The sequence below is a fragment of the Petromyzon marinus genome, chromosome 74 (assembly GCF_048934315.1).
Source record: "Petromyzon marinus isolate PM22_M1 ecotype Great Lakes invasive population chromosome 74, UKy_Petmar_22M1.pri1.0, whole genome shotgun sequence".
In the NCBI taxonomy this organism is placed as follows: domain Eukaryota; kingdom Metazoa; phylum Chordata; class Hyperoartia; order Petromyzontiformes; family Petromyzontidae; genus Petromyzon; species Petromyzon marinus.
This window is the reverse complement of record NC_133740.1, coordinates 8,204,025-8,231,679: the sequence shown is the minus strand read 5'-3', so window position 1 is coordinate 8,231,679 and position 27,655 is coordinate 8,204,025. Positions and strand designations below refer to the sequence as shown.

The following is a 27,655-nucleotide window of genomic DNA, read 5'->3' as shown; positions in this document are numbered from 1 at the left end:
TGTCTCTGTGTGTAAGTGTATGTCTCTGTGTGTAAGTCTATGTCTCTGTGTGTAAGTGTATGCCTCTGTGTGTAAGTCTATGTCTCTGTGTGTAACTAGGTCTCTGTGTGTAAGTCTATGTCTCTGTATGTAAGTCTATGTCTCTGTGTGTAAGTCTATGTCTCTGTGTGTAAGTCTATTTCTGCGTGTGTAAGTCTATGTCTCTGTGTGTAAGTGTATGTCTCTGTGTGTTAAGTGTATGTCTCTGTGTGTAAGTCTATGTCTTTGTGTGTAAGTGTATGTCTCTGTGTGTAAGTCTATGTCTTTGTGTGTAAGTGTATGTCTCTGTGTGTAGGTGTATGTCTCTGTGTGTGAGTCTATGTCTCTGTGTGTAAGTCTATGTCTCTGTGTGTAAGTCTATGTCTCTGTGTGTAAGTCTATGTCTCTGTGTGTAAGTCTATGTCTCTGTGTGTATGTCTATGTCTCTGTGTGTGAGTCTATGTCTCTGTGTGTAAGGGGTCGTGGTAGTGGGGGAGGGTAGTGGTGGTGGCGGTGGCTAGTGGTGGCGGTCGTGGGTATTGGTGGGTGGCAGTGGGTAGTAGCGCGTGGTAGTGCGTGGTGGCCATGATCGTGGGTGGTGTGTGGTCGCGGTGGCAGTGCGTAGTGGTCGTTGTGGTGGTAGCGGTGGCGGTAGTGGGTGGTGGCCGTAGTCGAGGTGGTGGCGAAGGTTGGTGGTAGCGCGTGGGTGGTGGTGGTGGAGGTGGCGGTTGGTGCTAATCGACGGGTGGTGGCGGTAGCGGTGGCAGTAGTGGGTGGTGGCCGTAGTCGAGGTGGTGGCGAAGGTTGGTGGTAGCGCGTGGGTGGTGGCGGTGGTGGTGGCGGTTGGTGCTAATCGACGGGTGGTGATGGCGGTAGCGGTGGTGGTAGTGGGTGGTGGCTGTAGTCGAGGTGGTGGCGAAGGTTGGTGGTAGCGCGTGGGTGGTGGTAGTGGTGGTGGTGGCGGTTGGTGCTAATCGACGGGTGGTGATGGCGGTAGCGGTGGTGGTAGTGGGTGGTGGCTGTAGTCGAGGTGGTGGCGAAGGTTGGTGGTAGTGCGTGGGTGGTGGTAGTGGCGGTGGTAATCGACGGGTGGTGGCGGTAGCGGTGGTGGTAGTGGGTGGTGGCTGTAGTCGAGGTGGTGGCGAAGGTTGGTGGTAGTGCGTGGGTGGTGGTAGTGGTGGTGGTGGCGGTTGGTGGTAATCGACGGGTGGTGATGGCGGTAGCGGTGGTGGTAGTGGGTGGTGGCTGTAGTCGAGGTGGTGGCGAAGGTTGGTGGTAGTGCGTGAGTGGTGGTGGTGGTGGTGGTGGCGGTTGGTGCTAATTGACGGGTGGTGATGGCGGTAGCGGTGGTGGTAGTGGGTGGTGGCTGTAGTCGAGGTGGTGGCGAAGGTTGGTGGTAGCGCGTGGGTGGTGGCGGTGGTGGTGGCGGTTGGTGGTAATCGACAGGTGGTGGCGGTAGCGGTGGTGGTAGTGGGTGGTGGCCATAGTCGAGGTGGTGGCGAAGGTTGGTGGTAGTGCGTGGGTGGTGGTGGTGGTGGTGGCGGTTGGTGGTAATCGACGGGTCGTGGCGGTAGCGGTGGTGGTAGTGGTTGGTGGCTGTAGTCGAGGTGGTGGCGAAGGTTGGTGGTAGCGCGTGGGTGGCGGCGGCGGTTGGCGGTAATCGACGGTTGGCGGTGCTGGTGCTGGTGCTGCTGCTAATGGCGAGTGATGGTGGGTGATGGCGAGTGATGGTGGGTGATGGCGAGTGATGGTGGGTGATGGCGAGTGATGGTGGGTGATGGCGAGTGATGGTGGGTGATGGCGAGTGATGGTGGGTGATGGCGAGTGGCGGGCACCGCTGACCGCGTGGCGGGGGACGACCGCGCTCCCTCGGCGAGGCGGCGCGCGAACGCCGCGTACTGGGCGCCCGCCACGTAGGCGTCGGTGCCCTCGTGCAGGGCCCGGTAGCGGGCGGGCAGCGCCGCTGCCTGGGTGCCCAGCAGCTCGAAGTAGGCGGCCGTCACCTACGGCGCCGGCGGACACGCCGGGGAGGAGTGGGGCGACGGTTAGCGCCGTCTGGCGGCAGTTTCGGAGATCGGAATGCGCATTCGTAACGGCGGGAGGAATCCGGTGAGCCGTGAAGCTCTTTGTCGCACACGTCCAGTAAGGGGGGTGGGGGTCCGTACCACGGGCGCGCGTTAACGGCTGTGCCACCCGCCAAGGCAGTAGAAAGCAAAGACGAAAGCAAAGATCCCCCCCACCGTGTATAGCCTCTAACAGACTGTCGGGGCAAACGCTGTTAGCAAGGCGCTCCTGTGAGCAACAGCAGCACCTACGGATGCTGGCACCGGCGCAGGAGGCAGAGGGAGGGTTGGTGACCAACTCCACACGCGCACAAAGACAAAGATCCCCCGTGTAACCTTTACAGACTGTCGGGGCAAGTGCTGTTAGGGAGTAGCACCTATGAAGGCCGGCACGGCACACAAAGAGGGTGGGGGGTGGCCAGCACCACACCTTTGTCCCCCCCAGCGGCGATGTTTACTACGCATCACACCGCGTAGCGAATTTGAGGCCGAGTGAACCTTGGGGAGACCTGGGACTGGGTCAGATAATCGTCACCGGTGTTGGTGGCTGAGTGGCCGTGAGCGGGAATCGACCTTGGGGTCGTAGCCGCAGCGTAGCGCTCACCGCTGCACCACCGCCGCTCCATCAAAACACGCAGAAACGCACCAAAAAAAGACAAAGATTCCCCGTATAACCTTAGTAAACTGTCTGGGGCAAGCGCTGTTAGCGAGCCGAGCACCTATGAAGGCCGGCACGGCACACGAGGGGGTGGCTGGGTGGCCAGCATGACTTCCGGGCCTCCTTTGTCTCCCCCGGTGGCGATGTTCACTACACACCACTACACCAGGAACTCATTTGAGGCTGAGGCGACCTAGGGGGAGGGGCCCATGACCAGTTCAGATAATCGTCACCGGTGTTGGTGGCCGTTGAGCGGGAATCGAACTCGGGTCGCCGGGTTCATAGTGCATCGTAGCGCTAACCACCACACTACCGCTCCAGCACCACACAGTGGCACACACAAAGACAAAGATCCCCCGTATAGCCTTAACAGACTGTAGGGGGCAAGTGCTGTTAGCGAGCAGCACCTACTACACTACCGCTCCCCACACACACACACACACGCACGCGGTTGTTGGCACGCTGGCGCCTCACCGTCTTGAGCGCCAGGTCGGCCCGGCGCGCCAGCTCCCGCACCTGCGTCAGCACTACCGTCTTCACGGCCTGCACCTCCTGGCGGCGCAGGCGCAGCTCCTTGGCGCTGGCGCGGTACACGGCGTCCGCCTCCTCCGCCTGCCGCCGGCACCGGCCACAGACACCACCGTCAGCACCACCAGCACAATCTCCAGCGCCTCCGTTACAACCACCGCTACCCACCGCCAGCACCGCCAGCACCACCACCAGCACCACCAGCATCATCACCACCACCATCAGCAGCAGCAGCAGCAGCACCTCCATCACCAGCACCACCACCGCCGCCGCAACCGCCACAATCGCCGCCAACAGCACCGCCGCCGTCAGCGCCAGCGCCAGGCACCGCTAGCGCCAGGCACCGTGTGTCATGTGCCAGGCACCGGCTGTGCCAGGAACCGGCTGTGCCCGGCACCGGCTGTGCCAGGCGCCGGCTGTGCCCGGCACCGGCTGTGCCCGGCGCCGGCTGTGCCCGGCGCCGGCTGTGCCCGGCGCCGGCTGTGCCCGGCGCCGGCTGTGCCCGGCGCCGGCTGTGCCAGGCGCCGGCTGTGCCCGGCGCCGGCTGTGCCCGGCGCCGGCTGTGCCCCGCACCTTCCTCAGCGCCTCCTCCTCCGTCTTGCGCTTGCGCTCCAGGGTGCGCGAGGATCCCGAGTGGACGGTGCCGGCGCCGCCGTCGGCCGGGGACGCCGTCACCGCCGCCAGCCCCTCCTCGGCGCGCGCCGCTGAGCCTCGGGCGCGCTCCAGCTCCTCGCGCCGCTGGGAGTACAGCTGGCGGGGGCACGGGAGCGGGGGAAGGGAGGGAGGGGGGGCACGCGGTCAAATGCGCGCACGGTACAAAAGACTCACGGACTGAAACGAGCGTACAGGGAGGCACGCAGAGCGATCGAGGGAGTCGGGGATGCACAGCGGCAGAGGGGGACACAGAGAGAGGCGATGAGACGCAGGGAGATACGGGGTGGGGGTGGTGGTGCAGGGAGACACAGGGAGACAGAGAGACACAGGGAGACACAGGGAGACAGAGAGACACAGGGAGACAGGGAGATACGGGGTAGGGGTGGTGGTGCAGGGAGACAGAGAGACACAGGGAGACACAGGGAGATACGGGGTGGGGGTGGTGGTGCAGGGAGACACAGGGAGATACGAGGAGACACAGGGAGACACAGGGAGATACGGGATGGGGGTGGTGGTGCAGGGAGACAGAGGGAGACAGAGACGCGAGGAGACACAGGGAGACACAGGGAGATACGGGGGAGATGGAGGGAGACAGAGAAAGAGAGACAGAGAGACACAGGGAGACACAGGGAGATACGGGGTAGGGGGGGTGGTGCAGGGAGACAGAGGGAGACAGAGAGACACAGGGAGATACGGGGTAGGGGGGGTGCAGGGAGACAGAGGGAGACAGAGAGACACAGGGAGACACAGGGAGACACAGGGAGATACGGGGTGGGGGGGGGGGGGGGTACAGGGAGACAGAGGGAGACAGAGAGACACGATGAGACACAGGGAGATACGGGAGAGATGGAGGGAGACAGAGGGAGACAGAGACACACGATGAGACACAGGGAGACACGGGGTAGGGGGAGTGCAGGGAGACAGAGGGAGACAGAGACACAGGATGAGACACAGGGAGACACAGGGAGATACGGGAGAGATGGAGGGAGACAGAGGGAGACAGAGACACACGATGAGACACAGGGAGACACGGGGGAGATGGAGGAAGACCCGTGGACAGACAGAGAGAGAGAGAGAGATGTAGAGAGGGAGACAAACGTTTAACCCCTCAGAGTACTCAACAGGCTGTTGGCACAAGTGCTGTTAGCGACCTGCACCTATGGAGGCCGGTACAGCGCGTGAAAGGGGGTGGGGGGGGGTAGGGTGGCCAGCAGCACACAAGCTACTCATTTACAGCTGAGTCGACCTAGAGGAGGCCCGGAGACCGGTTCAGATTATTCGTCACCGGTGGTGGTGGTGGTGGCGGCGAGCGGGAATCAAACTCGGGTGTGGGTCGAGTTCGAAACCTCGGCACGGCTAACCGCTGCGCCACCGCTCACCCACGTGCAAAGGCAAAAAGATCCCCCTGTCGAGAATGAACGGACCGGCGGGCCGAGTGCTGTTCGCCACTAAAGTGGCGGTGACGTCGCCACGGCGCTTGTGCCAGGCTAGGTGCACCACGCGGGCACGCAGCTTGTACCTGTCGGGCTTTCTTGAGGCTGCACTCTGCCTCGGTCTGCAACGAACACAGAGACACACACGAAGACAGAGACACACACGAAGACAGAGACACAAGAAGACAGACACACGCGCACAGACACACACGAAGACAGAGACACGAAGACAGAGACACACACGAAGACAGAGACACACGAAGACAGAGACACACGAAGACAGAGACACACACGAACACAGAGACACACACGAACACAGAGACACACACGAACACAGAGACACACACGAACACAGAGACACACACGCGCACAGACACACACGAAGACAGACACACGCGAAGACAGAGACACACACGAAGACAGAGACACACACGAAGACAAAGACACACACGAAGACAAAGACACACACGAAGACAAAGACACACACGAAGACAGACACACACGAACACAGAGACACACACGAAGACAGAGACACACACGAAGACAAAGACACACACGAAGACAGACACACGCGAAGACAGAGACACACACGAAGACAGACACACACGAAGACAGAGACACACACGAAGACAGAGACACACGGAGACAGAGACACACACGCACAGAGACATGCTCATGGTCACACGGGGAGGTCAAAGACAAAACCAAAGATCCCCCCCGGCAGCCTCTAACATACTGTCGGGACAAGTGCTGTTAAAAAAACACACACACAGACTGCTATTTTTATTTAACCAGGATAGGGCCCACTGAGCTAAACGTCACGCTTGTTCAGAAGCGACCTGGTCATCACAAATGAGAGCTCAACGAAGGGGCTTATCATCACGTGGAAATTTATGGCAGCAGCAAATTACTTGAAACGCGTGGTGATGATTTCTAAATGTGGAGGGGGAAAAACCCCGGAGGACCCGGAGAAAAATCCACGCAACCACGGAGAGAGAGACACGCAAACTCCAAATATACAGCAGGCGTCAGGGTCGGGATCGAACCCACGACCTTCCGCGTACCAGGCGAGGTAGTTAACATCTCCTAGCCACACGCAAACTCCAAATACACAGCAGGCGCCAGGGTCGGGATCGAACCCACGACCTTCCGCGCACCAGGCGAGGTAGTTAACATCTCTCCACCGCGGCACCCCATCTCGCCGCAGTGAGCAACAGTAGCACCTACGAATGCCGGCACCGGCGCAGGAGGCAACAGGGAGGGTGGGTGGCAAACACCACGTGTGCACAAAGACAAAGATCCCCCGTATAACCTCAACAGACTGTTGGGGCAAGTGCTGTTAGGGAGCAGCACCTATGAAGGCCGAAACGGTCAGTCGAAGGGGCGGTGGGTTGCCAGCACCACGCCCGGCCGCCTTCGTCTCCCCGGTGGCGATATTTACACACCCGTGTGGACCTAGGGGAGGCCTGGGACCAGTCCAGATAATCGTCACCGGTGTCGGCCGCGAGCGGGAAGTCGAACTCGGGTCAAACGTGGGTTCGTAGCGCAGCGCTAACCGCAAGACTGACGCTAAACCACGCACGCGCGTGCCCGCCCGCCCGCCTTTGTCTCCCCCGTGGAGTGGGGGGGGGAGGCAGTGTTCCGGTGGGTCCCCCTTCCCCCCGTACCAGCCGGCGCTGTCCCTTCTGCCACAGCTCCTTGAGCTCCTTCCGCTTGCGCTCGTGTTCCTCGCGCCAGCTCCGCAGAGGCTGGAGGGGTGGGGGGGGGAGTAGGGGTGGGGAGGTAATGGGGGGGGGGGGGTGGAGAGGTGGGGGGGGTGGAGAGGTGGGGGGGGTGGAGAGGTGGGGTCATGATTGTTTGTGTGTTTGTATGTTGAACTTCCGTCGCACCGTACGTAGTCAACCGTGCCAATCGGAGGTTGTATATAGTGTCGCGTATATAGTAGTGTAGTGTATATAGTAGTGTAGTGTATATAGTAGTGTAGTGTGTGTAGTAGCGTAGTGTGTGTAGTAGTGTAGTGTGTATAGTAGTGTAGTGTGTAGTAGTGTAGTGTATATAGTAGTGTAGTGTATATAGTAGTGCAGTGTGTATAGTAGTGTAGTGTGTATATAGTAGTGTAGTGTGTATATAGTAGTGTAGTGTGTGTAGTAGTGTAGTGTGTATATAGTAGTGTAGTGTGTGTAGTAGTGTAGTGTATATAGTAGTGTAGTGAATATAGTAGTGTAGTGTATATAGTAATGTAGTGTGTATAGTAGTGTAGTGAATATAGTAGTGTAGTGTATATAGTAATGTAGTGTGTATAGTAGTGTAGTGTGTATAGTAATGTAGTGTGTATAGTAATGTAGTGTGTATAGTAGTGTAGTGTGTATAGTAGTGTAGTGTGTGTAGTAGTGTAGTGTGTATAGTAGTGTAGTGTATATAGTAGTGTAGTGTGTGTAGTAGTGTAGTGTGTATAGTAGTGTAGTGTGTGTAGTAGTGTAGTGTGTATAGTAGCGTAGTGTGTATAGTGTAGTGTGTATAGTGTAGTGTAGTGTGTATAGTAATGTAGTGTGTATAGTAGTGGTGTGTATAGTAGTGTAGTGTGTGTAGTAGTGTAGTGTGTATAGTAGTGTTGTGTATATAGTAGTGTAGTGTGTATAGTAGTGTAGTGTGTGTAGTAGTATAGTGTGTATAGTAGTGTAGTGTGTGTAGTAGTGTAGTGTGTGTAGTAGTATAGTGTGTATAGTAGTGTAGTGTGTGTAGTAGTGTAGTGTGTGTAGTAGTATAGTGTGTATAGTAGCGTAGTGTGTATAGTGTAGTGTAGTGTGTATAGTGTAGTGTAGTGTGTATAGTAATGTAGTGTGTATAGTAGTGTAGTGTGTATAGTAGTGTAGTGTGTGTATAGTAGTGTAGTGTGTATAGTAGTGTGTATAGTAGTGAAGTGTGTATAGTAGTGTAGTGTGTATAGTAGTGTAGTGTATATAGTAGTGTAGTGTGTATAGTAGTGTAGTGTGTGTAGTAGTGTAGTGTGTATAGTAGTGTAGTGTGTATAGTAGTGGTGTGTAAAGTAGTGTAGTGTTTATAGTAGTGTAGTGTGTATAGTAGTGTAGTGTGTATAGTAGTGTAGGGTGTATAGTAGTGGAGTCTATAGTGGTGTAGTGTGTATAGTAGTGTAGTGTGTATAGTAGTGTATTTTGTATATAGTAGTGTAGTGTGTATAGTAGTGTAGGGTGTATAGTAGTGGAGTGTATATAGTAGTGTAGTGTGTATAGTAGTGTAGTGTGTATAGTAGTGTAGTGTGTATAGTAGTGTAGTGTGTGTAGTAGTGAAGTGTGTATAGTAGTGTAGTGTGTGTAGTAGTGAAGTGTGTGTAGTAGTGTAGTGTGTATAGTAGTGTAGTGTGTATAGTAGTGTAGTGTGTGTAGTAGTGTAGGGTGTATAGTAGTGGAGTGTAAAGTGGTGTAGTGTATATAGTAGTGTAGTTTGTATATAGTAGTGTAGTGTGTATAGTAGTGTAGGGTGTATAGTAGTGGAGTGTATATAGTAGTGTAGTGTGTATAGTAGTGTAGTGTATATAGTAGTGTAGTGTATATAGTAGTGTAGTGTGTATAGTAGTGTAGTGTGTACAGTAGTGTAGGATGTATAGTAGTGGAGTCTATAGTGGTGTAGTGTATATAGTAGTGTAGTGTGTATAGTAGTGTAGTGTGTATAGTAGTGGAGTGTAAAGTGGTGTAGTGTATATAGTAGTGTAGTTTGTATATAGTAGTATAGTAGTGTAGGGTGTATAGTAGTGGAGTCTATAATGGTGTAGTGTGTATAGTAGTGTAGTTTGTATAGAGTAGTGTAGTGTGTGTATAGTAGTGTAGTGTGTATAGTAGTGGAGTGTATATAGTAGTGTAGTGTGTATAGTAGTGGAGTGTAAAGTGGTGTAGTGTGTATAGTAGTGTAGTGTGTATAGTAGTGTGTATAGTAGTGTAGTGTGTATAGTGGTGTAGTGTATATAGTGGTGTAGTGTATATAGTGGTGTAGTGTATATAGTAGTGTAGTGTGTATAGTAGTGTGTATAGTAGTGAAGTGTGTATAGTAGTGTAGTGTGTATAGTAGTGTAGTGTATATAGTAGTGTAGTGTATATAGTAGTGTAGTGTGTATAGTAGTGTAGTGTATATAGTAGTGTAGTGTGTAGAGTACTGTGAATAGTAGTGTAGTGTGTATAGTAGTGAAGTGTGTATAGTAGTGTAGTGTGTATAGTAGTGTAGTGTGTATAGTAGTGTATATAGTAGTGTATATAGTAGTGAAGTGTGTATAGTAGTGTAGGATGTATATAGTAGTGTAGTGTGTATAGTAGTGAAGGATGTATAGTAGTGGGGTCTATAGTAGTGCGGTGTGTATATAGTAGTGTAGTGTATATAGCAGTGTAGTGTATCGTGTGCATATATGTTGAACTTCTTTTGCACCATACGTAGCCAACCGTTGCTCTTCGGAGGTGCGGGGGGGAAGGAAAACAAACTAGACACAAAAGCAGTTCTACAGAAACACGTTTTCATTCTAGACGGTGATTTAAAAGTGCCGCAGTAGCAGCACTACCACGAGCACTGGCGGCAGTAGCAGCAGTAGCAGCACTAGCAGCAGTACTAGTAGTAGTAGCAGCAGTAGCAGCAGTAGCAGTAGTAGCAGCAGTAGCAGCAGTAGCAGCAGTATCAGCACCATGAGCAGTAGCAGTAGCAGCACTAGCAGCAGTAGCACCACGAGCACTGGCAGCAGTAGCAGCACTAGCAGAACTAACCACAGCAGTAGCAGCACGAGCAACAGCACAAGCAGTAGCAGCAGTAGCAGCAGCACCACCACGAGCACTAGCAGCAGTAGCAGCGCTAGCAGCAGCAGTACCAGCAGCAGTAGCACCACGAGCAATGGCAGCAGTAGCAGCACCATGAGCACTAGCAGCACTAGCAGCAGTAGCAGCGCTAGCAGCAGTAGCAGCACTAGCAGCAGTGGCACCACATGCACTGGCAGCAGCAGCAGCGCTAGCAGCAGTAGCAGCACTAGCAGAACTAACCACAGCAGTAGCAGCACGAGCAGTAGCAGCAGTAGCAGCGCTAGCAGCAGTAGCAGCGCTAGCAGCAGTAGCACCACGTGCACTGGCAGCAGTAGCAGCAGTAGCAGCACTAGCAGAACTAACCACAGCTGTAGCAGCACCACCACGAGTACTAGCAGCAGTAGCAGCGCTAGCAGCAGCAGTACTAGCAGCAGTAGCACCACATGCACTGGCAGCAGCAGCAGCGCTAGCAGCAGTAGCGGCACTAGCAGAACTAACCACAGCAGTAGCAGCACGAGCAGTAGCAGCAGTAGCAGCACCACCACGAGCACTAGCAGCAGTAGCAGCGCTAGCAGCAGCAGCAGTACTAGCAGCAGTAGCACCACATGCACGGGCAGCAGCAGCAGCGCTAGCAGCAGTAGCAGCACTAGCAGAACTAACCACAGCAGTAGCAGCACGGAGCAGTAGCAGCAGCAGCAGCAATAGCGGCGCTCATTGGCACCGGCGGTGCTAGCAGCAGCAGCGCTAACAGCAGCGGCCCGAGCGGCAGCAGCAGCAGCAGCGGTAGCAGCACTAGCAGCAGTACTAGCAGTAGTAGCAGCAGTAGCAGCACTAGCAGCAGTACTATCAGTAGTAGCAGTAGTAGCAGCACCATGAGCAGTAGCAGCACTAGCAGCAGTAGCAGCGCTAGCAGCAGTAGCAGCACTAGCACAACTAACCACAGCAGTAGCAGCACGAGCAGTAGCAACAGTAGCAGCACCACCACGAGCACTAGCAGCAGTAGCAGCACTAGCAGAACTAACCACAGCAGTAGCAGCACGGAGCAGTAGCAGCAGCAGCAGCAATAGCGGCGCTCATTGACACCGGCGGTGCTAGCAGCAGCAGCGCTAACAGCAGCGGCCCGAGCGGCAGCAGCAGCAGCGGTAGCAGCACTAGCAGCAATACTAGCAGTAGTAGCAGCAGTAGCAGCACTAGCAGCAGTACTATCAGTAGTAGCAGTAGTAGCAGCACCATGAGCAGTAGCAGCACTAGCAGCAGTAGCAGCGCTAGCAGCAGTAGCAGCACTAGCAGAACTAACCACAGCAGTAGCAGCACGGAGCAGTAGCAGCAGTAGCAGCAATAGCGGCGCTCATTGGCACTGGCGGTGCTAGCAGCAGCAGCAGCACTATCAGCGGGGGGCGCGAGCGGCGCGGACGGCGCTCACCAGCACGCACTTGTCGGCTTGGAGCTGGGCGGCCGTGTGGGCGGCGGCGTGCGCCGTCTCCCAGTCCTGCTCCATGAGCGACGCGTAGACGCCCTGCAGGGGCATGGGCGGCTGGTGCCGCCAACACAACCGCCACAATTATTACCATCACCACAACCACAATTACTACCATCACCACCACCACCACCACCGGCATCACTGACATGACCACCACCATAATTATTACCATCACCACCACCGGAATCGCTACCATCACCACCACCAGCATTACAACCATCACCACCACCACCACCGGAATCACTACCATCACCACCACCACCACCACAATTACTACCATTATAATAACTATCGCCACCATTACCACAATCACTACCATCATCACCACCATCACCACCACAGCTACCACCACAAATATTTCTATCACCACCACCGGCATTACTACCATCACCACCACCACCACCACAATTACTACCATCATCACCACAATTACTACCATCACCACCACCGGCATCACTACCATGACCAGCACTACTACCATCACCATGGACATCACCGGCATCACTACCATCACCACCACAACCACCACAATTACTACCATCATCACCACCGGCATCACTACCATCACCACCACCGGCATTACTACCATCACCACCACAACCACCACAATTATTACCATCACCACCACCGCCATCACTACCATCACCACCACCACAAATACTTCTATCACCACCACCAGCATCACTACCATCACCACCACCACAATTACTAACATCATCACCATGGGCATCACCGGCATCACTACCATCACCATCACCACCACAATTACTACCATCACCACCGGCATCACTACCATCACCACCACAATTACGACCATCACCACCACCGGCATCACTACCATCACCACCACAACCACCACAATTACTACCATCATCACCACCACCACCACCACCACAATTATTACCATCACCACCACAAACACCACAATTACTACCATCATCACCACCCGCATCACTACCATCACCACCACCGGCATTACTACCATCACCACCACCACCACAATTATTACCATCACCACCACCACAATTATTACCATCACCACCACTGCCATCACTACCATCATCACCACCACCACAATTATTACCATCACCACCACCGGCATCACTACCATCATCACCATGGGCATCACCGGCATCACTACCATCACCATCACCACAACCATCACAATTACTACCATCACCACCACCGGCATCACTACCATCACCACCACAATTATTACCATCACCACCACCGGCATCACTACCGTCACCACCACCGCCATCACTACCATCACCACCACCACAACCACCACAATTATTACCATCACTACCACCGCCATCACTACCATCACCACTACCACAATTACTTCCATCACCACCACCAGCATCACTACCATGACCAGCACTACCACCACAATTACTACCATCACCACCACCACCACAATTATTACCATCACCACCACTGGCATCACTACCATCACCACCACCGCCATCACTACCATCACCATCACAACCACCACAATTACTACCATCACCACCACAGGTATCACTACCATCAACACCACAATTACGACCATCACCACCACCGGCATCACTACCATCACCACCACAACCACCACAATTACTACCATCATCACCACCACCACAATTATTACCATCACCACCACCAGCATTACTACCATCACCATAATTATCACCATCACCACCAACGCCATCACTACCATCACCACCACAACCACCACAATTATTACCATCACCACCACCGCCATCACTACCATCACCACTACCACAATTATTACCATCACCACCACCGGCATCACTACCATCACCATCACAACCACGACAATTACTACCATCATCACCACCACCACCACAATTATTACCATCACCACCACCGGCATCACTACCATCACCACCACAACCACCACAATTATTACCATCACCACCACCGGCATCACTGCCATCACCACCACAACCACCACAATTACTACCATCACCACCATGGGCATCACCGCCATCACTACCACCACAATTACTACCATCACCACCATCGGCATCACTACCATCACCACCAAGAACCACCACCACAATTACTCCCATTATCTCGGTGTAGTCTGGGACTGTTGTTGTTGTTGGTGCCTTTGCTGCCTTGCCCAAGTTTGATAAATCGGACTTATATATATATAACAACATTTTTTGTCCATTATTTACATCTATTGAGTGACTCACTTACCATCCAGTCTATATTTTGCGCTCCTTATTAGCATATTTTTTTGCATCGCTTTGCCATTGCAACTCTCTAACCCCCCCTCCCCCTGCCCTCCGCACTGGACCATATGTGAACAAGGGCTTGGTAGCCCATCGGACTCGTCCTCCAGTCACAGACAGAGAGATGTGAAACCGTACATTGGCAGGGCGAGCGCCCTCCCACCCCGCCCCCTCCTAGTGACGATCACCGTCGCTGGGTTGTGGAGGGCGGGGGGTGGTGCAAGTACCTCGTGGGTGAAGGCCGGCATCGGGCACTGCGCGAGCTTCATCAGGTCCTTGGAGTAGTCGACGTCTGGTGAGCGAAACGAAGACAAAGGTCCATGGACACCGGTGTGGGGTGTACTCCGCGTGGCAAAGGGCTCTAGTGGGGTCGGTGGCGATGGGGTGGCAACAGCAGGCGCAGGGGCGCTGCACGAGGGAAGGTCCGAGCAGGCAAGTGAGAAGATGGTGGGAGTCTGCTGGATGAGTCTACCGGAGGAAAGTGCTAGGAGGTTACCGGGAGCGAGGCCCGCAATCGGGGCGCCGGCCCCGGGGACTGATGGGTGACTCTGTAGGTGGACGACATCGGAGCCGGCTGTTGGAGATCGACATCGCGGAAACCGTCGGGTCAAATATTCGGGGTCTACATGGTGGAAAGCATCATGAAGGACTGTCCGAGATCTACATGGTGGCAACCATCATGAAGGACTGTCCGAGGTCTACATGGTGGAAACCATCATGAAGGACTGTCCGAGGTCTATATGGTGGAAAGCATCAAGAAGGACTGTCCGAGATCTACATGGTGGAAACCATCATGAAGGACTGTCCGAGATCTACATGGTGGAAACCATCATGAAGGACTGTCCGAGGTCTACATGGTGGAAACCATCAAGAAGTACTGTCCGAGGTCTACATGGTGGAAACCATCATGAAGGACTGTCCGAGATCTACATGGTAGAAACCATCAAGAAGGACTGTCCGAGGTCTCCATGGTGGAAACCATCAAGAAGGACTGTCCGAGATCTACATGGTGGAAACCATCATGAAGGACTGTCCGACATCTACATGTTGGAAACCATCATGAAGGACTGTCCGAGATCTCCACGGTAGAAACCATCATCAAGGACTGTCCGAGATCTACATGGTAGAAACCATCATGAAGGACTGTCCGAGGTCTACATGGTGGAAACCATCATGAAAGACTGTCCGAGATCTACATGGTGGAAACCATCATGAAGGACTGTCCGAGATCTACATGGTGGAAACTATCAAGAAGGACTGTCCAAGATCTACATGGTGGAAACCATCATGAAGGACTGTCCGAGATCTACATGGTGGAAACCATCATGAAGGACTGTCCGAGATCTACATGGTGGAAACTATCAAGAAGGACTGTCCAAGATCTACATGGTGGAAACCATCATGAAGGACTGTCCGACATCTACATGGTGGAAACCATCATGAAGGACTGTCCGAGATCTACATGGTGGAAACCAGCAAGAAGGACTGTCCGAGATCTACATGGTGGAAACCATCATGAAGGACTGTCTTAGATCTACATGGTGGAAACCATCATGAAGGACTGTCCAAGATCTACATGGTAGAAACCATCATGAAGGACTGTCCGAGGTCTACATGGTGGAAACCATCAAGAAGGACTGTCCGAGATCTACGTGGTGGAAACCATCAAGAAGAACTGTCCGAGATCTACATGGTGGAAACTATCATGAAGGACTGTCTTAGATCTACATGATGGAAACCATCAAGAAGGACTGTCCGAGATCTACGTGGTGGAAACCATCAAGAAGGACTGTCCGAGATCTACATGGTGGAAACCATCAAGAAGGACTGTCTGAGATCTACATGGTGGAAACCATCAAGAAGGACTGTCCGAGATCTACATGGTGGAAACTATCATGAAGGACTGTCCAAGATCTACATGGTGGAAACCATCAAGAAGGACTGTCCGAGATCTACATGGTGGAAACCATTAAGAAGGACTGTCCGAGATCTACAAGGTGGAAACCATCATGAAGGACTGTCCGAGATCTACATGGTAGAAACTATCATGAAGGACTGTCCAAGATCTACATGGTGGAAACCATCAAGAAGGACTGTCCGAGATCTACATGGTGGAAACCATCATGAAGGACTGTCCGAGATCTACATGGTGGAAACCATCATGAAGGACTGTCCGAGATCTACATGGTGGAAACCATCATGAAGGACTGTCAGAGATCTACATGGTGGAAACCATCAAGAAGGACTGTCCGAGATCTACATGGTGGAAACCATCAAGAAGGACTGTCCGATATCTACATGGTGGAAACCATCAAGAAGTACTGTCCGATATCTACATGGTGGAAACCATCATGAAGGACTGTCCGAGATCTACATGGTGGAAACTATCATGAAGGACTGTCCGAGATCTACATGGTGGAAACCATCATGAAGGACTGTCCGAGATCTACATGGTGGAAACCATCATGAAGGACTGTCCGAGATCTACATGGTGGAAACCATCATGAAGGACTGTCAGAGATCTACATGGTGGAAACCATCAAGAAGGACTGTCCGAGATCTACATGGTGGAAACCATCAAGAAGGACTGTCCGATATCTACATGGTGGAAACCATCATGAAGTACTGTCCGATATCTACATGGTGGAAACCATCATGAAGGACTGTCCGAGATCTACATGGTGGAAACCATCATGAAGGACTGTCCGAGATCTACATGGTGGAAACCATCAAGAAGGACTGTCCGATATCTACATGGTGAAAACCATCAAGAAGGACTGTCCGAGATCTACATGGTGGAAACCATCATGAAGGACTGTCCGAGATCTACATGGTGGAAACCATCATGAAGGACTGTCCAATATCTACATGGTGGAAACCATCAAGAAGGACTGTCCGAGATCTACATGGTGGAAACCATCATGAAGGACTGTCCGAGGTCTACATGGTGGAAACTATCAAGAAGGACTGTCCGAGGTCTACATGGTGGAAACCATCAAGAAGGACTGTCCGAGGTCTACATGGTGGAAACCATCATGAAGGACTGTCCGAGATCTACATGGTGGAAACCATCATGAAGGACTGTCCGAGATCTACATGGTGGAAACCATCATGAAGGACTGTCCGATATCTACATGGTGGAAACCATCAAGAAGGACTGTCCGAGATCTACATGGTGGAAACCATCATGAAGGACTGTCCGAGGTCTACATGGTGGAAACTATCAAGAAGGACTGTCCGAGGTCTACATGGTGGAAACCATCAAGAAGGACTGTCCGAGGTCTACATGGTGGAAACCATCATGAAGGACTGTCCGAGATCTACATGGTGGAAACCATCATGAAGGACTGTCAAAGATCTACATGGTGGAAACCATCAAGAAGGACTGTCCGAGATCTACATGGTGGAAAGCATCAAGAAGGACTGTCCGAGATCTACATGGTGGAAAGCATCAAGAAGGACTGTCCGAGATCTACATGGTGGAAACCATCATGAAGGACTGTCTGATATATATATGGTGGAAACCATCATGAAGGACTGTCCGAGATCTACATGGTGGAAACCATCAAGAAGGACTGTCCGAGATCTACATGGTGGAAACCATTATGAAGGACTGTCCGAGAACTAAATGGTGGAAACCATCAAGAAGGTCTGTCCGATATCTACATGGTAGAAACCATCAAGAAGGACTGTCCAAGATCTACATGGTAGAAACCATCATGAAGGACTGTCCGAGATCTACATGGTAGTAACCATCTATAAGGACTGTCCGATATCTACATGGTGGAAACCATCATGAAGGACTGTCCGAGATCTACATGGTGGAAACCATCATGAAGGACTGTCCGAGATCTACATGGTGGAAACCATCAAGAAGGACTGTCCGATATCTACATGGTGGAAACCATCATGAAGGCTGTCCGAGATCTACATGGTGGAAACCATCAAGAAGGTCTGTCCGATATCTACATGGTAGAAACCATCAAGAAGGACTGTCCAAGATCTACATGGTAGAAACCATCATGAAGGACTGTCCGAGATCTACATGGTAGAAACCATCATGAAGGACTGTCCGAGATCTACATGGTGGAAACCATCATGAAGGACTGTCCAATATCTACATGGTGGAAACCATCAAGAAGGAATGTCTGAGATCTACATGGTGGAAACCATCATGAAGGACTGTCCGAGATCTACATGGTGGAAACCATCAAGAAGGACTGTCCGAGATCTACATGGTGGAAACCATCAAGAAGGACAGTCCGAGATCTACATGGTGGAAACCATCAAGAAGGTCTGTCCGAGGTCTATGTGGTGGAAACCATCAAGAAGGACTGTTCGAGATTAATCTAGTGGGAACCACCAGGGCTGCAGATAGTCATAGCCTCGTGGACGTGTTAGTCGTACACTCGCCTTGTAAATACGTTACTATCGTGTAGAAAATGGTACGTGCGAAGGCGCTTCTTTACATTGGTAACGAAAATTGGCCACGTTCTGTTTACGTGACATTAACCTTACTAATTGGCCGTGTCGGGTGGTGGCGGGTTTAACGACGCATTTATATTGACGCGAGCCAACCCAAAATAACCTCTATTATGGATGATATTGGTCGCGAAAGCCTACGTGTTAAAGACAAAGGAGCCCCCAAACCCCCCCTGGGATAGCCTTCATAACGGACTGTTGGGGCCAAGTGCTGCTGGCAAGCAAGCAGCAGCGCCTACGAAGGCCGGCACTGTGGCACACGAGGGGTTTGGGGTGGCCAAGCAACCACGTTCGACCACCTTTGTCTCCCTTGGTGGCGATGTTTACCACAATTATTACTACACACCGCATCGGGTTACTCATTTAAGGCCGAGTCGACCTAGGGGAGGAGGCCCAGGACCGGTTCAAACAATCGTCACCGACTCTTGGTGGCCGTGAGCGGGCAATCGAACTCGGGCCGCAGCCGGGTTCGTAAAGCAGTGCGCTAACCGCTGCGCCGCTGCTCCCCACACGCATCTACACACGCACGCACGCAGCTACACACACACACACACACTCCACGTGTCCCAAGAGTTGAGTGGGGAATCAGGGAGAGAGATGGGAGAGAGATGAGGTGAAGGAGGGAGAGGGGAGATGGTGGAGGGGAGAGTGGGGAGATTGGGAGATGGTGGTGGTGGTGGTGGAGGGAGGGTGGCTGTGGGTGGGCGAGCTTGGGAGTTTAGGGAGAGAGATGAGGTGGAGGAGGAAGAGGAGAGATGGTGGTGGTGGAGGGAGGGGGGTTTGCGGGATCAGGGAGAGAGATGAGGTGGAGGGAGAGCAGAGGAAAGATGGTGGAGGGGAGAGTGGGAAGATTTGTAGTTGACATTGGGGAGGGGGGGGGGTGGAGGCAGGGAGGGTAGCCGTGGGGCCGTGGGTGGGCAAGGGGAGGATGTGAGCGATTGGGGAGAGAGATGAGCTGAAGGAGGAGTGGAGAGATGGTGGAGGGGAGAGTGAGGAGATTGTGGTGGGATTGAAGGAGGCAGGGAGGGATGGGTGGCCGTGGATGGCTGGGTGGCCGTGGATGGCTGGGTGAGGGGGAGGCCATACCCAGTGTGAGCCTCCGCCCCACGTATCCCGAGGTGGGGTTTGTGGATAGGGGAGAGAGAGGGCAGAGAAATGAACTGAAGGAGGGAGAGGATAGATGGTGATGGGAGGTAGGGAGGGAGGCTGTGGGTTGACGAGGGGGGAGGCGTGAGTCGATCGGGGAGAGAGATGGGCTGAAAGGCGGGAGCGGAGAGATGGTGGAGGGGAGAGTGAGGAGATGGTGGTGGTGGTGGCGGAGGGAGTTGAGGGTGGCCGTGGGTGGCCGTGGGTGGCCGTGGGTGGCCGTGGGCGAGGCTGCCGTACCGACTGCGAGCCTGCGCTCGACGTACGCGGCGAGGCCGCTGATGTACTTGGACAGGGCCTTGGCGTAGGCGAGGGCGGCGTCGATGCCCCCGTCGCACGAGTGCAGCCGCTCATCCAGGTCCTCCGAGTCCAGCCCTGCTGGGTAACAAAGACAAAGGTTCCACCGCCACCACCTCCCGCCAATACCAATCCCAATAGCCGCCATTCGCCACTAAGTGGCGGCGACGTCGCCACTGCGCCTGTGCCAGGCTAGGTGCACTTTTGAGGCTTTCACGGGAAGTGTCGAAGGCTCGCTGCTGGCAGGAGGAGGTCACGGGACAGACCCAGCAGGTGCCGTGGGTTGACCGACTGAGATGGCTGGCCGATGCACCATCTGTGCCCCCTACCGTTGCCAACTTTCTGCGTTTTAGCTGCCCAATGACTACCATCACCACCGCCTAAAAATACCTGGTAAAATACAATTCGCGTAGCAGCCTGGGTCTCGACGAGAATGGGTCTCTATGGATCTCTGGGAGTATGGGCCTCTCCGAGTTTGGGTCTCCGTGGGTCTCATGATGATGATAAGCCACTTTCGTTGAGCAATCATTTGTGGTGGCCTGGTCGCTTCTGACAAAACACAGCTACGTAGCTAAGTGTGGCCCTAAAAAAAATACCTCGCTTTAAGTTGGTTCAGTTTAACATTTACTTACTTTATTTATTCTTAGTTCATTTATTAGGTGAAGCCCTGTGAACCATGTGGCTCTTGAAACGGGTGCAAACCGCGACAAACAAAAACATGAACAAGAAAACATCTTAAAGTGACTACCGCAACAGAAAAAGCCGGGAAAAAGACAGCAGGAAAAAAAAACACCGCAGATCAACGCTGTGTGCCAAAAATCCCAGTGGGATGCAAGTCAAACAATAACAACCAAAAGACAATTTAGATTAAAGTTATCAGTCCAACTCTGTACTACAACACACAAACATGGCTGGACCAAAACGTTTTCGAAAACATTCCGGCCTCACCGAAGGCCGGATCTTCCTTTGCGTCCCTCCCCTCCGCTCCTCTGCACTCCTCCTCCTCCTCCTTTTCCCCGCTCAGGTTTTCCAGCGACTGTGGGGGGCGGGGGGGGGGGGGTGGAGGTGGTGGTGGTGGGGGGTGGGGTGGGGAAATATAAAAGAGATCAAGTAAACTGATTCAATTAAACAATTAAGATGAATTTTGATTTAAAGCTTTCGTGACTGCAGGGATTCATATTCTTGGTTCTTTCGGTAAAGTCACGTAGAAGGGAAACAATAAAATAATAAAAATATAAAACAATACAATTCTCACGACGTTTCGACTGCAACACAAGCAATCATCATCAGGTGTGAAAACCACAGCAAAAAAATTTGAAAAAAGTGGCGGACATTTTTAACGTTAGCACCACGGAGAGCGATTTGACAGTTTCTTCAGATGGACGAGTCCATCTATGTTCGGAAAAGAGGAGGGGGGAGACGAAAAATAATGGATGCGGTCTGAAAGCCACCTTAAGCGTGATCAATCAATTAAGACCCGAAATGGTTTATCAAATCCTTCCAATGATTACTAAGCCAGAATCCATCTTATCGGTTGAAATTGTCTCTGTGTTTGTATATGTGGATAGCCTCATGAACGAATCTCTCATGGTAGCCAGATGGCTTGCAAAGAACCTCTGTCCCTGTCTAATTATTTTTTATTGTTTCCCTTCTACGTGACTTTACCGAAAGAACCAAGAATACAATTAAGATGAATTAAGCAATTAAACTATTTCATGCAGACGTCCACGGGTATGCGAGCCACCTGCACCGGTGCGGCGGTGGAGGAGGTGGTGGGGGCAGAGGAGGTGGTGGAGGAGGTGGTGGAGGAGGTGCTGGGGGCAGAGGTGGTGGGGGAAGAGGTGGGGGAAGGGGAGGGACGGGAGGGGCCAGCCTCACCCGGCTGTGCTGCTGTTGCCGTAGCGATGACCACGCACCCTCAGAGTCGCCCATCAGAAACTCGGTCACACTGTGCACCATGATGACGGTGACGATGGCGGTGACGATGGTGATGACGATGGTCATGACGGTGATGATGGCGATGGTGATTACGATGATGATTGCGGTGACGATGGTTATGACGGTGATGGTGACGATGGCGATTACGATGATGATGGCGGTGACGATGGTAATGACGGTGATGATGACGGTGGTAACGATGGTGACAATGATGGCGATCGAGGCGAGAGGGAAGAGACACGGAGAGCTCGTTAACTCACACACAACAACAACAACAACAACCGCCATTCACCACTAAGTGGCGGTGACGTCACCACGACGCTTGTGCCAGGCCATGTGCACCCTGAGGTCACACACACACACACACACGTATACACACACACGAAGGCAAAGAGCCCCCACATATAGCCTGTAACAAACTGTTGGGGGCAAGTGCTGTTGGCGAGTAGCAGCACCTACAAAGGCTTGAACGGCACACTAGGCGGTGGGTGTTAGGTGGCGCACCTGTTGCTGAACGCGAGCGCCAGCGAGTCCACCGACTGCATCATCCCCTGCTTCTGCTCGTCGGCGCCGATGCAGCGCTCGTAGGGGTAGCCTGGGGGGGGGGCGGGGGGCGGGCGAACGCACGCGAGCGGCGCGGGCGTCAAACGCGCGACGTCAGACGCACGACGGGAATCGCCGCTCTGGCTGGCGCGCTCCCATCGGCCCTCGGATAATCTGCCCGTGCGGACTTGCGCAACGGGCAAGGTCACGCGCCGTCAGACTCACGCGACCGTCAGCCAAACATAGAAGACACACAGACTCACACAGAGAGCCATAGGCTCAGAGACACATAGACTCACACAGAGAGCCATAGACTCACACAGAGACCCATAGGCTGAGAGACACATAGACTCACACAGAGAGCCATAGGATCAGAGACACATAGACTCACACAGAGAGCCATAGGATCAGAGACACATAGACTCACACAGAGAGCCATAGGATCAGAGACACATAGACTCACACAGAGACCCATAGGCTCAGAGACACACAGACTCACACACAGAGACCCATAGGCTGAGAGACACATAGACTCACACAGAGAGCCATAGGCTGAGAGACACACAGGCTCACACAGAGAGCCATAGGCTCAGAGACACATAGACTCACACAGAGACACATAGACTCACACAGAGACCCATAGGCTGAGAGACACATAGACTCACACAGAGAGCCATAGGCTGAGAGACACATAGACTCACACAGAGAGCCATAGGCTCAGAGACACATAGACTCACACACAGAGACCCATAGGCTCAGAGACACACAGACTCACACAGAGACCCATAGGCTGAGAGACACATAGACTCACACACAGAGACCCATAGGCTGAGAGACACATAGACTCACACAGAGAGCCATAGGCTGAGAGACACATAGACTCACACACAGAGAGCCATAGGCTCAGAGACACATAGACTCACACAGAGACCCATAGGCTCAGAGACACATAGACTCACACAGAGACGCATAGGCTGAGAGACACATAGACTCACACACAGAGACCCATAGGCTCAGAGACACATAGACTCACACAGAGACCCATAGGCTCAGAGACACATAGACTCACACAGAGAGCCATTGGCTCAGAGACACATAGACTCACACAGAGACCCATAGGCTCAGAGACACATAGACTCACACAGAGACCCATAGGCTCAGAGACACATAGACTCACACAGAGACCCATAGGCTCAGAGACACATAGACTCACACAGAGACCCATAGGCTCAGAGACACATAGACTCACACAGAGACCCATAGGCTCAGAGACACATAGACTCACACAGAGACCCATAGGCTCAGAGACACATAGACTCACACAGAGACCCATAGGCTCAGAGACACATAGACTCACACAGAGACCCATAGACTGAGAGACACATAGACTCACACAGAGACACATAGACTCACACAGAGACCCATAGGCTCAGAGACACATAGACTCACACAGAGACCCATAGGCTCAAATACACATAGACTCAAACAGAGAGCCATAGGCTCAGAGACACATAGACTCACACAGAGACCCATAGGCTCAGAGACACATAGACTCACACAGAGACCCATAGGCTCAGAGACACATAGACTCACACAGAGACCCATAGGCTCAGAGACACATAGACTCGCACAGAGACCCATAGGCTCAGAGACACATAGATTCACACAGAGACCTATAGGCTCAGAGACACATAGACTCACACAGAGACCCATAGGCTCAGAGACACATAGACTCACACAGAGACCCATAGGCTCAAAGACACGTAGACTCACACAGAGACCCATAGGCTCAGAGACACATAGACTCACACAGAGACCCATAGGCTGAGAGACACATAGACTCACACACAGAGACCCATACGCTCAGAGACACATAGACTCACACAGAGACCCATAGGCTCACAAACAGACCCACAGACCCGCACTGAGAACCACAGGCTCAAACACAGACACAGAGACCCACACCGAGATATATACGCAGGAGGAGGCATCATTATCGTCTCAGCAACGACAATGATCCACCACTGCACGCAATCACCCGGCTCATCGAACACCGCGGTGTTAAACAAAAAAAACTGCTGTTGCCACCCGACATCAACAGCCGCAGCAACACGGACAGAAGAAGAAGAAGAAGATTTATGTCCGTTTTTATTTTCGTTATGTTTATTATTTACCCACCCATCCACCTCTGCCCCCCAACCGCCCCCACCCCCCCCTCTCCTTCCCCGCCACCCACGAAGGAACCCGTTGGCTCAGGGGACATCACAGACCAAACTCCGAAGAGCGTCTCTCCGGCTCTGGTGGGAACTAAAACTAAGCTATTTTTAATCTGACCAGGTATTTAGGCCCATCGAGGCCCATTCTAAAACTAAACTATTTTTAATCTGACCAGGTATTTAGGCCCATCGAGGCCCATTCTAAAACTAAACTATTTTTAATCTGACCAGGTATTTAGGCCCATCGAGGCCCATTCTAAAACTAAACTATTTTTAATCTGACCAGGTATTTAGGCCCATCGAGGCCCATTCTAAAACTAAACTATTTTTAATCTGACCAGGTATTTAGGCCCATCGAGGCCCATTCTAAAACTAAACTATTTTTAATCTGACCAGGTATTTAGGCCCATCGAGGCCCATTCTAAAACTAAACTATTTTTAATCTGACCAGGTATTTAGGCCCATCGAGGCCCATTCTAAAACTAAACTATTTTTAATCTGACCAGGTATTTAGGCCCATCGAGGCCCATTCTAAAACTAAACTATTTTTAATCTGACCAGGTATTTAGGCCCATCGAGGCCCATTCTAAAACTAAACTATTTTTAATCTGACCAGGTATTTAGGCCCATCGAGGCCCATTCTAAAACTAAACTATTTTTTTATTGTTACCACGTCAGGCTCACCGAGCTATGTTGCCCTTTTTCAGAAGTGCAACTGGCTATCACAAATGGTAGCTCAACGAAGTGGCTTATCACCATCACCATGTGGGTGGACATTTGCAGCAGCCAAATACTCTAAATGCGCATTTCCACATACTCGTAGAGACCCACAGAGACCCATAGTGACCCATAGAGACCCACAGTGACCCATACTCATCGAGACCCATACTAAAAGTAAACTATTTTTTATTCTACCAAGTAATCCTCACTGAGCTATATAGCTGTTTCATAAGGGACCTGGCTATCACAAATGATACCACAACGAAGTGGCTTATCAACGTGTGGAAATTAACATCAGCCAAATAATCTAAATGCGTGTTTATACAGACTCGTAGACCCATAGACTCACAGAGACTCACCCATAGAGACCCACACTAATCGAGACCCATACCAAAACTAAACTACAGTACAACCTTGGATTGTGAGTAACTTGGTCTGCGAGTGTTTTGCGAGACGTGCAAAAATGTTAAATAAATATTAATTTGATAAACGAGCGAGTTCTTGCAATACGAGTAGTACGTATGCATGCTTTGTCTGCCGAGCGTCACGTGATCACAACTGAGCCGATGGTTCTTCTCTCTCTCTCGCTGCGGGATTGTGGGTAATCGTCTCCCATGCGCGGTCTCAGTCGGCGTGCCTCACTCGTATAGTCAACATGAGTGCGAGCGTATCCCTTATTACTATAGTACTATAGTGTTGTGACCACGTGTATACTGTTTACTACAGTACTATAGTGTTGTGACCACGTGTATACTGTTTACTACAGTACTATAGTGTTGTGACCACGTGTGTACTGTTTACTATAGTGTTGTGACCACGTGTATACTGTTTACTACAGTATAGTGACCACGTGTATACTGTTTACAGTAAAGTATAGTGACCACGTGTGTACTGTTTACTACAGTACTATAGTGTTGTGAGCACGTGTATACTGTTTACTACAGTATAGTGACCACGTGTATACTGTTTACAGTAAAGTATAGTGACCACGTGTATACTGTTTACTACAGTACTATAGTGTTGTGACCACGTGTGTACTGTTTACTACAGTATAGTGACCACGTGTGTACTGTTTACTACAGTATAGTGACCACGTGTGTACTGTTTACTACAGTATAGTGACCACGTGTGTACTGTTTACTACAGTATAGTGACCACGTGTATACTGTTTACTACAGTATAGTGACCACGTGTATACTGTTTACTATAGTATAGTGACCACGTGTATACTGTTTACTATAGTGTTTATTATATCATTGGATAGGTTCCTTGTTAAAGTCGCACAAAAAATAAAATGATTCCAGTGAGCCACCAGATGGCAGTGATTCCGTTAGTGACAGTGAAAGTCGTCCTACTCAATAACCCTCCTCTCCTTTCTCTCGTCTCCCTCACACCAGCCACGATTACATTTATTTAATAAATTTGATTACTTTATATTAAATTTAAATAAAAATGTAAAAATATATTTTGTAGTAATCATTTTTACACGAACATTTTTGGGTTGTGGAACGAATCATCTGAGTTTCCATGATTTCTTATGGGGAAATTCGCTTTGATATACGAGTGCTTTGGATTACAAAGACGTTTCCGCAACCAATTATGCTCGCAATCCAAGGTTTGACTGTATTTTTATTTTACCAAGTAAGGCCCACTCAGCTATATAATCTCTTTTTCAGAAGCGAGCTGGCTATCACAAATGGTAGCTCAACGAAGTGGTTCATCATCATCATGGACATTTTTAGCAGCAGCCAAATACTCTAAAAGGCATGATGTTGATTCTAAATGTGGAGGGGAAAAACTGGAAGACCAGGAGGAAAATCCACACGACCACGGGGATAGAGCGAAAGAGACGCAAACTCCAAATATACAGCAAGCGTCAGGTTCGGAATCGAACCCACGACCTCCTGTATATCAGGCGAGGTAGTTAACATCTCCTAGCCACATGCAAACTACAAATATACAGCAGGTGTCAGGGTCGGGATCTAACCCACGACCTTCTGCATATCAGGCGAGGTAGTTAACATCTCGCTACATGCAAACTCCAAATATACAGCAGGTGTTAGGGTCGGGTCGAACCCACGACCTCCTGTATACCTTGCGAGGTAGTTAACATGTCGCCACATGCAAACTCCAAATATACAGCAGGCGTCATCAGGGTCGGGATTGAACCCCACGACCTCCTGTACACCAGGCGAGGTAGTTAACATCTCCTAGCCACATGCAAACTCCAAATATACAGCAAGCGTCATCAGGGTCGGGATTGAACCCCACGACCTCCTGTACACCAGGCGAGGTAGTTAACATCTCCTAGCCACATGCAAACTCCAAATATACAGCAGGCGTCATCAGGGTCGGGATTGAACCCACGACCTCCTGTATACCAGGCGAGGTAGTTAACATCTCCTAGCCTACCATGGCGCCCCCACGGTGGCTAGATGTT

At 51.7% G+C, this 27,655-nt stretch overlaps 1 protein-coding gene across 1 annotated transcript in view; it reads right to left on the bottom strand.

Moving 5' to 3' along the window:
• LOC116958225 (rho GTPase-activating protein 45-like) overlaps positions 1 to 27,655 on the bottom strand; it is a 123,197-nt gene that overhangs the window by 26,551 nt on the left and 68,991 nt on the right. The window contains exons 5-15 of the mRNA XM_076056184.1: positions 22,241 to 22,331; positions 21,677 to 21,746; positions 20,747 to 20,834; positions 19,742 to 19,879; positions 14,101 to 14,165; positions 11,571 to 11,681; positions 7,022 to 7,102; positions 5,441 to 5,476; positions 3,841 to 4,017; positions 3,214 to 3,351; positions 1,861 to 2,021 (exon numbers count right to left, since the gene is read on the bottom strand). Of these exons, the coding sequence (XP_075912299.1) occupies positions 1,861 to 2,021; positions 3,214 to 3,351; positions 3,841 to 4,017; positions 5,441 to 5,476; positions 7,022 to 7,102; positions 11,571 to 11,681; positions 14,101 to 14,165; positions 19,742 to 19,879; positions 20,747 to 20,834; positions 21,677 to 21,746; positions 22,241 to 22,331 (1,156 nt within the window). The remainder of the gene's footprint in view (positions 1 to 1,860; positions 2,022 to 3,213; positions 3,352 to 3,840; positions 4,018 to 5,440; positions 5,477 to 7,021; positions 7,103 to 11,570; positions 11,682 to 14,100; positions 14,166 to 19,741; positions 19,880 to 20,746; positions 20,835 to 21,676; positions 21,747 to 22,240; positions 22,332 to 27,655) is intronic.